This window comes from Chlorocebus sabaeus, chromosome 22 (assembly GCF_047675955.1).
Source record: "Chlorocebus sabaeus isolate Y175 chromosome 22, mChlSab1.0.hap1, whole genome shotgun sequence".
Lineage (NCBI taxonomy): Eukaryota > Metazoa > Chordata > Mammalia > Primates > Cercopithecidae > Chlorocebus > Chlorocebus sabaeus.
In genome coordinates this window covers 10,010,707-10,026,264 of record NC_132925.1, presented here as the reverse complement: position 1 = coordinate 10,026,264, position 15,558 = coordinate 10,010,707, and the positions used below count along the sequence as shown (strand labels likewise).

General features: G+C 32.7%; 1 protein-coding gene across 4 annotated transcripts in view; it reads right to left on the bottom strand.

Annotated features, from left to right (window-relative positions):
• The window catches only part of CADM2 (cell adhesion molecule 2), a 1,085,741-nt gene that overhangs the window by 142,636 nt on the left and 927,547 nt on the right, over positions 1-15,558 (bottom strand). For all 4 annotated transcript variants that reach the window (XM_007986176.3, XM_038002402.2, XM_038002403.2 and 1 more), the window contains one exon: positions 8,976-9,146. In XM_007986176.3, coding sequence (XP_007984367.1) covers positions 8,976-9,146 — 171 coding nt within the window. The remainder of the gene's footprint in view (positions 1-8,975; positions 9,147-15,558) is intronic.

Here is a 15,558-nt window from a genome sequence, read left to right as displayed (position 1 = left end):
TCTAATAAAATTTGTTTTTTTCGTTCCTTTTGTTATTATGTCTATACATCATTAAAAAAATTACTTAGCATATGAAACAAAAAAAGTGTGGCCCAGATAGTAAATATGGCTATTTTGTTTCCTGATATATTGAGGATTAATAAAGTTTAATATATTGATTAATCACATTTTGATTATAATTGTGATACAAATTACAACAATTTATAATTACAAATTGACCAATATAAAATAATTGCAATATCGAAGAAGAAGAAAGGAAAGAAGGGGAAGAAGGAGAAGGAAGGAAAAAGAAAAAAGGGAAATGAAGGAGAAAGGAGAAAGAAGAAGAAAGAAAGGAAGAGAAAGAAGAAGGAGGAGAAGAAGGAGAAGGAAGAGGAAGAAGGAGAAGATGTTGTTGAATCTGCAGCAGCAGCAGAATCATCTGAGGACTGACACTACCCAACTTCAAGAAACAGTATAAAACTACAGTACTCAAAACAGTAAGGTATTGGTGAAAAAGGAGATATATAGATCAATGGAAAAAATGGGATCCCAGAAAGAGACCCAAGCAAATATAATCAACTATGTAAAGGAGCAAATACAATTCAATGGAGAGGGGACTGTCTTTTTAACAAGTGGTGCTGGAACAATTGGACATTCACACACAAAAACATGAATCTAAACATAGATCTTACACATTTCAAAAATTAATTCAAATGAAACATTGATCTAAGTGTAAAACACAAAACTATAAAACTTCTGCAAAATAACACAGAAGAAAATCCAAGTGACCTTGGATTCGATTATGACATTTTAGATACAAATTTAAAAGCACAATTCATTAAAAAGGTAATTTGGACTTCACTAAAACTAAACATGTTTACTCTGCAAAAGACACTGTTAAATGAATGAAAAGATAGGCCACATACTATTAAAATGTATAAAAAGTATATCTAATAAAGGACTGATATCCAAAATATACAAAGAACTTTAAAAATGCATCAATAAGTAAACAAATAATTAAATTTAAAAATTAGCAAAAGATCTAAACTTTTCCAAGGTAGATATGTCAAACTTTTCTCTAACCTAGACATCTCACCAAAAAAAGGCATACAGAAATGAAATAAACAGATACAAAATTAATATCATACATCATTAGGAATTGCAAACTAAAGTAACGAGATGCTACTACACACCTATTAGAATGACTAAAATTCAAACTACTGACTCACCAAACACTGGTGAGAATGGAGCAACAGAAACTCTCATCTATTGCTGATGGTAATGCAAAATGGCTCAGCCACTTTGAAAGTGAGTTTTTACTTTCAAGTGCTAAACATGGTCTTGCCATACAATCGTCCAATCAAGCTCTTTGGTATTTATCCAAATGAGCTGAATACTTATGTCTGCAAGAAAACCTATGCATGATGTTTCTAGCAGTTGTGTTCATAACTTGGAAGAAACCAAGATACTGTTCAATAGGTGAATGGATAAACAAATTCTAGTACAACCATTCAATTAAATGTTATTCAGCAATAAAAACAGATGAGTTACGAAGTCATGAAAAGATGAGCTGGAACCTTAAATGCATATTGCTAAGTGAAAGAGGCCGGTCCAAAGGGACTACATCCTGCATAATTCCCATTATGTGACATTCTAGAAAAGGCAAAACTATAGTCAGTAAAAAGATCACTGGTTACCAGGTCTTGTGGGAGAAGGAAAGTGAGATAAAGAGGTGGAGCACAAGAGATTTTTTGGGCTGTGGAACTAAATTGGATGATGTAACAGTAGAAACATGACATTATACACAGGTCAAAACCCACAGAACTATACAATGCAGAGTGAACCCTAATGTAAAGGATGTACTTTACTTAACAATAATCTATCAATATTAGTTCTTCAGTTGTAACAAAAATAACACAATAATGCAAGATGTTAATAATAGGGGAAACTATAAGGGGAGTGGGGAGAAGGTGTATATGGGAACTCTCTGTACTTTCTGCTCAATTAATCAGTAAACCCAAAACTGCTCTTAAAAATGAAGTATATTATTTAAAAAAAAAACAAAACAGACTATTGGACCCAGATGGTAAATAGCAATGATAATTTTTCCTAATATATCAAGAACCAATCCAGTAAAGTCTAATACATTGATTTATTACAGTCATTTTCTAACTATACATTTTTCTCATGGAAATCGTGTGTATGTCTGTGTCTGTGTGTGTGTGTTTGTCTGTTTATAGTTTATTCAGAAAGTGGAAATACAAAAATTCCAAAATATTGGGCATTAAATATCTAGTCATTTTTTAATAAGAAAGATACCTGTAGCTATCTTTTAAAACTAGACATAAAGTAGAATAAGTTATTAAATTGAAAGTTAAAAATATTAGGTATTAACAAGATGTATATTTTTACTTGTCACAGTTATTTATGTCTCATTTTTATCCAGTTTTTATTCTCTATTAGACTGACTTAAAAATAATTGAAAAGATTTGCTGACATCTCTACTATCCATTCATTCCATAATTTTGATGTTATGTTTTACTGCCTTTTTATGAAATTAATGTTTTTAAATAATTTTAAAACTTCCAAAAAGTTTTATGAATGTGTACTTGATGATAAGCTTAATTAGGAAATTTGAGAGTATATTATGTTAATTTTATATATACATTTATTGACTTTCAGTTTGGAATTCCCATTCATGAATATATATATCCTCTTCAATGAGTTTTAATAACACACACACAAATTGTTATATACTATTAATAATGTAAAAATGGCACAAAAACAACATTTTGAATCATTGCCTTTAGATGGCTTAAAATATTTGGTGATTCAATTACTTTTAATAGTTAACATAATTATTCTTATCCTTTATAAAATAAAAAATAATGTCTCATAAGCAAAATGTGCCAGTAATGTATACTGTTGGTAATATAATACATAGATGTAACTTCTCTGAAAAAAATTAAAAATTTGTTGGAATCTCAAATAGTGGTCACACTCTAGGCTGTCTTTATTGACATAATGAAATGCATCTCTTACTAAACAGCATAGACCTCACCTTATGGTTCTAGCATTCTAGCATATGTACCATTTCATTAACTTTTTGAAATATCTTAGACTCAATTAAAATTTTTCTAAGGCATTCCCAGGCATAAATATGACATTTTGTTAGTCAAAAGAACAGTTTAGTTCTAAAAAATGTAACCTAAATATCATTTTCATTTCACCTTCCCTGTTTCCTTTTATATTCTGTGCCCTTGTACTATATATAATTTATGGTAGACAAGATAATTAGATAATTAGCATTTCATAAATGAGATGCCAGATGAGTGAGATATTCTATTTTGAATGCTTCTTGGAACATTCACCTTCCTATCTGATAAGCCGATATAGCCTGAAACATTTAATGTATAATACACAGAAAGGTAGTGAAAGCAAAGAGCATATAACTAACACAGGATGATTTAAAATAAACTGACCTGGACTAGAGAAATATATGGGTTTGTGTAGTGTAGACTGCATAAACAAGAACTTTATTATTTTTTATAAGTGAAAAAGGACAACAGCGAAGAAGACATGGAATAAAGAATCTCTACTCAAATCTGAGAATCAAAAGACAATATAAATAAATGAATTAGCAAACTTTAAACCCATCTGTATTGAATATTGTCTTCTATAATCAGAATTTTATTTTTAATCTATTTCATTGTTTTGGAACTAAAGGGAGAACTGATCAAGCATATTAATTGGTCCAGAAAAGTAACAAAAAAGTACAGGGAAGAATTTAGTTTCTCTGGGCACAAAGTAATTATCTTTAAAAGACAGTAAGGAAAGGAATGAATCTCTTTAGAAATAGTTCAATACATTTAAAAAATGTAAGTTTTTAAGAGAAAAATGGATTGACTTTATTAGTCATTTGCATGGTAACTAGAATAGAGATATAATCATCAAGAAGGTAAAGGTCAGGACTGTCAATTGACCATTTAACCCCTTAAAAAGATATAATTTTAGTAACAATTGGACCCACACGTTTTTCTGTTATTTTAAATATACATGATATATTTCTTATTTTCATTCATTATTAACCTAATTAATTTCATTTAAACACAATTTTAACACATCAGCTTATTTCCCTCTCTTCCTTCCTTCCTTCCTTCAGCCACTCATTCCTTCCTTTCCTTGATGTTCAGATCGAAATGTTTGTGTGTACATGCAGGATCTCCTCTACAAGCTCTTTTAACTATTTATTGCTTTAAACATTAATAACCTTCATGTGTAAATAGCGACTCATTTTTATAGGCAAAGCCCAGTACTGTTAAAGGAAGTACTAAAAACATTAACGATAGCGTAAGATTTCATGATGAGATGAATTATATATAAAATGTACTTTACTATTCACACATTTTTAAAATTTGAACCCTTATTTTTCTATATTTTCAGTTCTTTGTTACCATATTAAAATGCTTTTTCAGGAAAAAAACACAACAGTCTGACATTTTAGTTTTCTGTCTCTTGCGCTTTTCATTTTCATTAAGAATTTTTTTCATGTAATTTTTGTCAATGATACATACAGAAAATGAATATTAAGTCATTTTATTCTTTTCTGTGTTTTGTGTAATTTCTATGAGTGCAGATATATTATTTCTACTGAGATTTAAATAATATCTGACTCATGCAATTTGTTCTTCTAAAAATTAACTCACAGATAAAAAGTTATTTTACAAAGAAATCTGTGTGAAAATGGGAGGACGAATTTGAGTTTTCATTGATTAATTTTTAAAAGTGGCTTTTCCCACTGCTCAGTTGTGAAGCTTGTTCTTCCCGATTATGTGAAATCTGCAGGCATTTGTGATTCACTGTGAAAGTTCTGCTTTTCATTTTCTTAAGTTTCAGTTTTAAAAGAAATCTCTTTCATCGTGGTGGCAGTATTCAAATGTGTGATTAATATTTTATTTTTTTAAATGTTGCTCTGTTACATTTTACAGGTTAGATTCATATAAATTGTATATCACAAGGTTATAGACTTAACATAGTTAAGCTCTTGAAATATAATTCTTCCTGCTATACTTTTTTCGTTATACTCTTGGCATTGTATGCTTAACTTTAATTTTCTTATTGCTCACCAAACAGGTTTCTACAATATCACAGGATTTTTATTTCAGATATAGTCATAGCTGTTTCCATTATTGTAGGAATATATATTTATTCTTTTGACTTACCACTGAAAACAGTATCATCTCTGTGGATCCGAAATGCTAAATGTTCCTCCATTTGGGCCAGCCTTTTAGGATTTTCATCACAAGAATATTGTCAGACAATGGAGAACTACTAAACTTATGCTCCATAAATCCTAGATTAACCCGTCTTCTTCCTTTCCAAGCCTGAGCTCTACTTTCCCTCTTCTCATTCATGGAAAGTTCCATATCATCTAGATTACACATGTGGATCTATGTGCAGCCATGATCTACTGTCTCCGGAAACAACCATTGAGATGCTGTTGCCATTATTCTAAGATCTTTATGAAGACCACATGGATTTGCTCCGTTTGCTCTAATTTTGACGCTGACTGTTGCTCAATGTCTCCTTTCCACCCTCTACTCATTTAGTCTCTGGGGAATGTTCTGCATGCTTAAAGAAACATTTAGCATTATCATCAGTTAGTTTTAATTAACTTCGCGTACTTGAATGATGGTATGCTAGATGCTAGGAAAATAATTTAAATAGATCTGGTTTCTGCCTTCTAGCCATTTACATATTAAACCATGATAGAATGAGATGCTATTTTTAATTGGCTAGCCATGAAAAGTGTAACATTTTTAATGTAAAACTTTCTTTAAAAATTAGATAATTCAATTGCCTTCCTCCATGAATTTTTACTTATTCATACATATTGAAATATGGTTAATAGCTAAAAGGCTCAAGAATTGTATAATACTTCCATTTTGGATTTCCAAAGTCATGAAAATGACCTTGGCAGCTGACATACGGGCTAAAATATTCTCAACAAACAATTTTCCAGAATGTATAGAGTAATCAAATAAAAGTAGTCTGTGACTGTGGCATGGAATAAAACAAAGACAAGTTCATCTTATAACCAGGAGTGAAACAAGACAGAGACCAGGACCCTCGATGTCCACAAAAGTTTGCATAATTAACTATTGTTTCTTTATAATAACAAACCTACAATATTTTCATTTTTTAGTTAAAGTTACTTGTACACTCATCATTGACATGCTCCTAATCCTGAGAACACACAATCCAGAAGCACAGCCTAACTCCTATAACAAGTCTCTTCTCACTGTTTCTTACCTCCATCCAGAGATTAATCTGCTGTGTTTTCTCCTTAGCCATAGCAACTTAAATAAATCTAGTTTTGCTTGACTATTGGTAGACTTTTGGTGATCTGTGACTGGCAGTGGTCTTCATAGCTCTTATGACTGACTTTTATTATTTTATTTAATTATATGTTGGAATTTACAGTTAACTAAGTAGTCAACTATTATTTTAAATTTAGTTTTACTTTGCTTTGTGTGTAAATATTAAAGAGTTTAAATTAAAATGCTGTTGATCTGAATCCTTTAAAAATATTGTTACACGGCCGGGCGCAGTGGCTCCCACCTGTAATCCCAGCGCTTTGGGAGGCCGAGGTGGGCGGATCATCTGAGGTCAGGAGTTCAAGACCAGCCTGACCAACATGGAGAAACCCCGTCTCTACTAAAAAGTACAAAAACAAATGAGCCAGGCGTGGTGGTGCGCATGCCTGTAATCCCAGCTACTCGGGAGGCTGAGGCAGGAGAATTGCTTGAACCTGGGAGGCGGAGCTTACAGTGAGCTGAGATCGCACCATTGCACCACAGCCTGAGCAACAAGAGAGCAAAACTCCATCTCAAAAAAATAATAATAATAATTATATATTTATAGTTTAAAAATTTTTGTATTTTGAGAGACTCACTGATGTAAGAAAAAGAAATAGGAAAAGGAAGACAATTGACATTTATTCAGTCTATTAAATGCCATGAACTTGACTTAAGTTCAAGGAATTAATTCTCTAGCTTATCATCACATCCCTACAAGAATGACTCCTCTAGTTTATACCCAAAGCTCAACCAGTTTCAGTAATTTTCCCAAAGCCAAAATACAAATAAATGTCAAAATTGACAGATAATCTACATTTGGGCTCCACAGTATGCTTCTTTCTGAATTTGCTTTAAGGAGAATAGGAGTAAATTACTAAAACTAACCTAATTGAAATCATTTAAACATTATAACATTTTCAATAACTACTAAACTAAAAATAATTTTTTAAACAATAAGCATATTATAGTCAGCTTTATATTTTCCATATAAAAAGTAACCAAAAAATTCTAGTTCACCTGGCAATTCGCCAATCTTTTCTCCTAACACTCTGTATTTTTCTCCTAGTCCACTCTACTCCGGTATCACTGGCACCCTTGCTATTCCTAGAAATAAAAACAGTGAACATGCTACCTCAGGGTCTTTGTGCTTGCCCTTCCCTCTGCATTACACCAACACACATAGTCGCTTTCCGTAATCTCCATTTCCGTCTCTTGACTGCCCTCCTCTCCTTTATTTTCCTTGCAGCCATGTGCTTATCAATATGTACTTAGTACTTACCAATATGTAACATGTGATATGTTGCATTTATTTATTTATTTTCATCCCTACCTAGAATGGAGGCTGTAAGAGAAATGAAGTTTGTTGGTGATAGTGGAGGTGATTATTTCAACACTTCGGAGACAAACTCAATTTGTGTTTTTGTTTGTTTTGGTCATTGCTGTAACCCGAGTGCCCAAAACGATGCCTATTACATAGTAGCCACTAAAAAATTTTGTTGAACAAATAAATGAAAACAAAATGCAATGAAACATATTGAAACAGTACTTAGAGTTTAGCATTTTAGGATTTGGTGTAATTGCATATCACACACAAATTCTAAGCTCAAGCTATAATTTTGTCACAAATAGAAAGAGAAAACAAAATCTTCATTACCTAGAAAATCAAATACTGCAATTTAGAACATATTATCTCCCATACCTAGAAAATCCAATACTGCAATTCAGAACATATTATCTCCTATCCTCTATTCTTTTATATTTTATTTCACATGTTTCAATTCATTCATTTTCATTTTGATTAGTATATATAATTGTCTACTAAAACCTTGCTAAGTACTAAAACTGCCATGATCACAAGTCTGCCATTTGCTAGTTGTGTGACTCAGGCTCTATAGTCTTCAGAATCCTCGTGTGTATCTTGTGACTAATGAGAGTAACTACTCGGGGCAACTATTAGTAAATGAGTACTCAATGACATAATACCAGCAAAACATTTAGCACTGCCCCTGGTCTATTAGATTCACAAAATTAATTTTGTTCTTATTGATTGTGAATAATGATGATGAAGAAAACATAATAAATATGCTCCTATAGCCGAGATCGCGCCACTGTACTCCAGCCTGGGCAACAGAGCGAGACTCCGTCTCAAAAAAAAAAAAAAAAAAAAAAAAATGCTCCTATATTTATACAGCATTAGTATATACCACATAGAAGGTAAAACTAGTCTAACTTTAAAAAGCATAGCTGAGAAGCCACATTTGCATAGGATAAAGTTATTTTAATATAACACTGTTCATCAAGGCCCTCTCAGATTACCAGTTCTCAGTGATTTTGCCCAAATTACCACTTTTTCTCCCCCACCCTTACGTGCACACCTACCTAAAGCCACAATTTGAAACATAGGGGTATTAACCTTACACATCTCCTTCAATGTTCCTCACTGTTACAAATGAAACTCAGGCAAGGAGTGTTTTCCTTTGAACCTGATTAATACTAGCGAGTGTAGTTTTACTTCATTTTGCTGTGGATTTTACTGCACCTTTACTATGACTTCAGGTAGTTTTGAAATGATTTGAGATGCAGATGGAGAAATTTGCTGCAGAGATAAAGGAGGGGGAAGGAGTGTTTACTTACAGTGTATTTCTAGCACCTGCATGGCTACCTGAGGGGTGGCATTGAGGGATTCGTGATCTACTCTGCAGATGACGGCCACTCCATCGTCACTCCGGTCCACTCGGAAGTCCAGTGTGCTGCTGACAGTGAATGTCTTGCGATTTGCATCCTCTTCTTTTAAATATTTTACATCTGAAAATAAAATATGAATTTTAAAATGTGACACCTTTCAAAATAAAACAGATTGCATTTATTCAAGATAATGGAAACACCTTCTCCCTATCTTTATCAATTTTTAAGAAGCAAATATTTGTGATTTTAACATTTAATCTATTTCAATTCAATTAAATAAAAATATACTTACTTTAAAAATAAATTCTAAGGGTTAGATCCAGAAAGACAATAAAAGGGTAGGGCGCAGCAATTTTATTTCTTTGGTCTCAGGCTTACCTAGCTTATAATCTGTCACAAGATACTCTTACATACTCCATTAAAACAATGTATATCATCTTACAAAAGTAGTCTTTCTTTTCTTTTAGCTGTAAGTTTTACTAAAACATAATCTTAATTTTCTGAGCCACAAGCACAGTTGGGAAGGGCAAATTTACAACCATATGGCTGTGCTTAAAAGAAAGCACAATGCATCTGAAATATAACTTTAACATGAACAATGTGAGGTGAACATAAATTGCTAAAGAATACTTAGGATGAGAAAGTTGTCATCTTTGGAAAGAAAAGGAGAACAGTCATCTGAATATTTTGAATACTTAAGTATATATTTGCAGTGAAATTTACATTGAGATGAATGCTCTTCACTTGGCTGAGGAATTTATTTCAGCATGAATAAGAGTACTTTCTACAAGATGTGAATTCATTTATCGATATTTAAACTTACTATGCATGATTTAGATCCATCGTTAAATGGTGCACTAAAGAATTATTTGTTCTCTGTGAAAAAGAAGTTTAATAATACTTTGCTTAATTTGTAATTTCTCAAGTCTGAAGTAGCTGATAAGAAGAGGATAATTTTAAAGGTTTAGAAATCAAACTGATAGGATAAGGTTAAGGTATCATTATAACAACATCTTAAATTTAGTTGATAGAAAAATGTATTCAATTTTCTTATGCTTTCTGTCATTTTTTTCATCATTCAGTATCAAATAAACTTTGATATTGTCAGGAAATAAGTCCTTTCACATAAAATATTTGATTTTAACACATATTAAGTAATTTATTTTTAAAACATTTTAAAATATATTAATAACAAAAATGAATAAATTCAGTTCCTCAATCTTTGTGCCTTGTGCAAAGATTGGATTTGCATGTAATATTTGATTAATAGACATATGCATGGTTCACTATCACTTATTTCAGAAGTATGAATTTACCATATTGAGTGATTTTAAAGATAAATAAAATAACCATTAGAAAAACATAAAATAGATAGACATGATATGTCTTGTTCTTGAAAATGTGTTTATATTTGGATTCACATATTAGGGGAAAATGACCTAATTAAGATTTTTACCTCAAAATGTTTTATGTGTGTTAGGCAATTCTGAAGAGTAAGAAAATCTCTAACATTTAGAAAGGAGAACAGAAGCATGAAATCTCAATTCCATCTTTTAACTGAAAGTAAATCATGCAGGATACAGAATTCTATGCAGAATTTTTTATAAACGTGTGTCCTGTGAAATATCTCATCTCATTTTTACTAAAGTCATATACTAAGATTTTGGCACTTGAAAATTAGGTGCAATTCCATTTAAAAATGTTAAATAAAAGACACAATGACTTTTCAGCAGAAATATGTCAGAACAATTCAGATGCATTTATGATTCTTTGCTTATATTTAAAATATTATAAGGTTCTTTTACTTTTCAGTTTCATAGATTTATACAAATATGTTGCCTCATTTTTACATTTATTTCCTTTCTTTATAACTCTGTGCCCAATGTTTACTTGTTCCTAGCTCTAAGCAGTGTCAGAGTGAGAAAATATCGATCTCTTGACAAACGATTCTTATAATTATGCTGCACAATATACGAGAAATTACTCCAAAGCATTACTGCTGGTTGTTTACTTTTTATAACAGCTGTACTTTAAGAACTCACACATCTGCTTCTTTTAGCTGTTTCCCTTACAAAAGTAGCATTTAATGTAATATTAATTGGACACATAAAATTTGATAGCAATTGTATAAATCATAAAATGTTAATGAACTCATTCAAGTAAAATTTTAAAAAGTGTAAATTTGTTGATTTTAATATTGGCTAATGTGATGGATTATAGGGTTACCAGAAGCCTTAAGATGAACAGAAAAAACATTGAAAAGAGCCAATCATAGTATCTTTTCTCATATTTTAGGCTGACCTTCTTCCCCAAAGAAATGAATAGGAAAGATACTTAAAATGTATCTCTACTTTCCCGTTCTATATTTTTTAAAAAACGATGCATTACACAGTTATAGAGTCAACAGAAATTTTCTTTACATTGCATAGTTTATTTGCTGATACCATGTGTATACTTCTTTCAGGTTCTATTCATTTTCCTTTCTTTTGCATGACAGTTATATTACATGGTGATTAAGAATAGCCTTCTCAAAATGCAACGTACATATGATCTTGTTAAAATGCAGATTCTCATTCAGTAGGTTAGGGTGTGGAGTCTGAGAGTCTGCTGCTGGCCCACAGACCATATTTTGAGGAGCAAGAGTATAGTGCAAACATTTGACACTGGAGACATAACTAAAGGTGGACTGGGAATGTTGGCACTTACTCTTCCCATCTTTTTCTCTTTTTCTCTCTCTCGTTATTTTTTAATTGTTCCTCTTCAAAACCTTCCACTGGACATTATACACACACACACACACACACACACACACACACACACATATCTTCATTTTACATATTTCAAAATATGCACTCCTATATATTATGTAATGTGTTAATGAAATGACTAGAAAACCTTGAGAACCAACAAGAAACAGAGGAACTTTCAGAATTCCTTTCATAATCCACTTCTAATCCACTCCTCCTACTCTTTCTACTAGATCTTCTGGACATTTAAATAGTCAAAACGGTGGTCACTTTTGGTGAGTCGGGTGGGAAACTGTGAGAGAATATATTCGCGTTTTCTGGAGTTACGGAAATGTTCTACATCAAAAGGGGTGTGAGTTCATCTGCTTTGTAATTTGTGTCAAAATTTTATAGTTAAGATTAGTTCATTTCAATGTATGTAAATTTTCCCTCAAAAATCACAACTGTAGGCTGAGCGTGGTGGCTCATGCCTGTAATCCCAGCACGTTGGGAGGCCGAGGTGGGAGGATCACAAGGTCAGGAGATCGAGACCATCCTGGCTAACACGGTGAAACTCCGTCTCAACTAAAAATACAAAAACTAGCCGGGCGTGGTGGCGGCACCTGTGGTCCCAGCTCCTCGGGAGGCTGAGGCAGGAGAATGGCGGGAACCCGGGGGGCGGAGCTTGCAGTGAGCCAAGATGGCGCTGCTCACTCCAGACTGGGCGACAGAGCAAGACTCCGTCTCAAAAAAAAAAACAACAAAAAAATCATAACTGTAAGTTATAGTAATAATTACAATTGAGTGGAGAGTAATTAGAGGGATGATGAAAAAAATGGCTGAATGCTGATACATTTAAAACTGGGTGATGGCATGCAGTATCTCATTCCATTATTGTGCTTATTTTGCATATGTCAGAAATTTTTCTATAATAAAATTTTTAAACATAGCGAAAGAAAAATTCCTCAAGTATAACTATTAATGAAAATTAGTTGCCTGAACATTTCTTGGTAAAGTCTCAAGATAAAGGATTTTCTATTAGTTTTTATATTAATCTTTATAAAATTTAAATTGTAGAATAGCAATCTCCTTATATTCAGGAGATTAGATCTTTTGTCTTAGCAAGAACTAAGGTGAAAAGAGAAATAGCAAATGTAAGTTCGAGCGCTGGAGCACCCAAAGTGAGTAAGTTTAAATGCCTCAAGTTAGGTTAGCTGGGGAAAAATAAATAAATAAATAAATAAATAAGCAGCTAAGATATCTGGATTTTCTTACATCCAATTTTTTTCACAAAATATATTTCAAGAGATACTTTCATATCTATCTTTCCTAGGTTTATAATATTAGGCCACCAGACTCTATATCTAGTTTCTGGCCACTTTTAGACTGAAGTTTTGGAAAAAGAAAATCCTCTTAAGTGAAGTTCCTAGAGAAGTTGCCTTGTCTCCACAGTGATGCTAATATACCTTGAGTAGTATAATCTCAACTACTTTGGTTTATTTGCTTTCTCCACTTTTGCAATTTTGGTGCTATTTATACAGACTGAAAAAGAACATATCTTCACTTTTTTTTTTTTTTTGAGACATAGTCTCATTCTGTCACCCAGCCTGGGGTACAGTGGCGTGATCTTGGCCCACTGCAACCTCCGTATCCTAGGTTCAAGCGATTCTCCTGCCTCAGCCTCCTGAGTAGCTGGGATTACAGGTGTGCGCCACAACGCCCAGCTAATTTTTGCATTTTTTGTAGAGATGGAGTTTCGTCACTTTGGTCGGCTGGTCTCAAACTCCTGACCTCAGGTGATCTGTCCGCCATGGCCTTCCAAAGTGCTGGGATTATAGGTGTGAGCCTCCGCGCCCGCCAATACCTTCACTTTTATAATGAAATACTTTCCCTGAATCCTGAAATAGACCTCTTTATCAGCCACCTACCTAGACTAGGCCAGTTCTTTTTAATCCATTCCAAGTTAAATAGACCATACTGGGGACAAGGCAGGATTTAGAAACTGAAACTTCCATGCGTTCTCATCACTTGAAGATATCTCTTAGGAATTATGTAGGCTATTAAGCGGCATTTCCTATTTGGGTCTTGAATTCTCTGACCAGGAGCAAAATAGCGTGGTCTTAGTGTGTCCCAAACAGTTACGCTTATATGGAACTGGAACTTTACTATTATTTTCAGAAGTAGGGTTTCTAAAAGTGGTTTTTGATGGATAACATGATAGTTTTGGGGGAGAAATCAAGGAATTTAGTCTGAATCCACATAATTGTTGTCAGTGGTCCTTTAGTGATTTTTTGCCATAACCAGTGAGCTAGATTCATGATCTCATCTCATAGAGAACAGAAAATGTACGCATTACATGAGAGTTGGCTTTATTGTCAAAAATTAGGAGTGAACAAACTCAGTGGAGAACTGGACATGTGTAATTACTGCTTCACAGTTCTGCAAATCAAACTTCTGAAAACTAAATACAACTTCTCCATTATTTCTTTCTTAACTGACCTAAAGTAACTATGTCTGGCTAACTCATTCAGTAACTTCAATGCATACTTTAAAGGCAATTTGTCTTAGAGGAAATGTCAATACTTTTTTGTGTGTATCTTAAGGTTAAATGTTCAAAGATATTTTACAAAACACTTTTCTTTAATGTTCAAGCAGAGCTTTTCATTTTGTATTTGTTTTAAACTGTCTCTAGACCATAGTAAGACTGTATTTTATATTGTATAACTTTAAAGTCTGGTAACCACATTCATTTGTGCACTGAAAAAGACCTCAAACAAATTCTTGAGGCAAATCTCATTCTTGCCTTTGAGCACCCCTTCATACAACTCCTGTCTGAAATAGGGTAGATTTTTAAAAGTCCTTGTAATTTTCAACTTTTTTAAGGAAGTACCAGTCATAATCCTGGTTCTAAACTGACTCTTACAGGAATGGCCCCACCATTAATTGGCAACATGGATAACCATCCCACTTAGCAAGGAATAGTACTGAAATTCAGCTCTTCTTAATAGATCTGAAAAGGTCAGATGAGAAAAATAATGTTTATGGAGGATTATTAAGAGGAGATACTTCATTTATCTAAATATCAAAGTCTCTTTTTCAGTTTACCCAGACAAGTAAAATGTCAATGCTTTTCATAAAATTTATCTTAAATGTTATTTCCCAGATCTACATTCAGAGGTGCTACAAGAACCAGGTATATATATTACCTGACTCGAACGAAGCCTCAGGGTGAGCTCTGTATTTGTCTACATTAGAATGTCCTTTCTCCTCAAACATATTTAAAATGATGTTTTATTGCATGTCCAAAATATAATAAAATGTGGCAGAAAATTATTTTTAAGTCTATTCAGTAGAATAAGCTTTAAGAAAATAAAAATATCTATGCATTTGGGCAATTTCTGTAGCAGCAGGAAAGTGTGACTTCTTTGAAACATCTATGATGATGCAATTTTCTGGTAATCAAACTATTTGTTTCATGAGGTCCGGCAGCACTCAGCACGTGTAAGAAAAAGCAACCCGCCCTCATCTACCTGTAGTGAAAATGAATAAATGAATCACTCGCATCAGTAAAACATCGTGAAACGCTAAGTTTCTGAATATATTATAATATTTCTATGTACCATGTATTACCAGAGTTTTAAAAATTATTTTTCAACAGGTTACCTTGTATTCTGAGAATCACATCATTTAAAAATTAACATTAGCCATTGCGACGTTCACAAGGTTCAATATAAATTATGTATTCATAAAATAAAGGTTAGGTTAAATTTTTAACTTTGTTATTTTCTTTTTTACTAGTTTTCTTT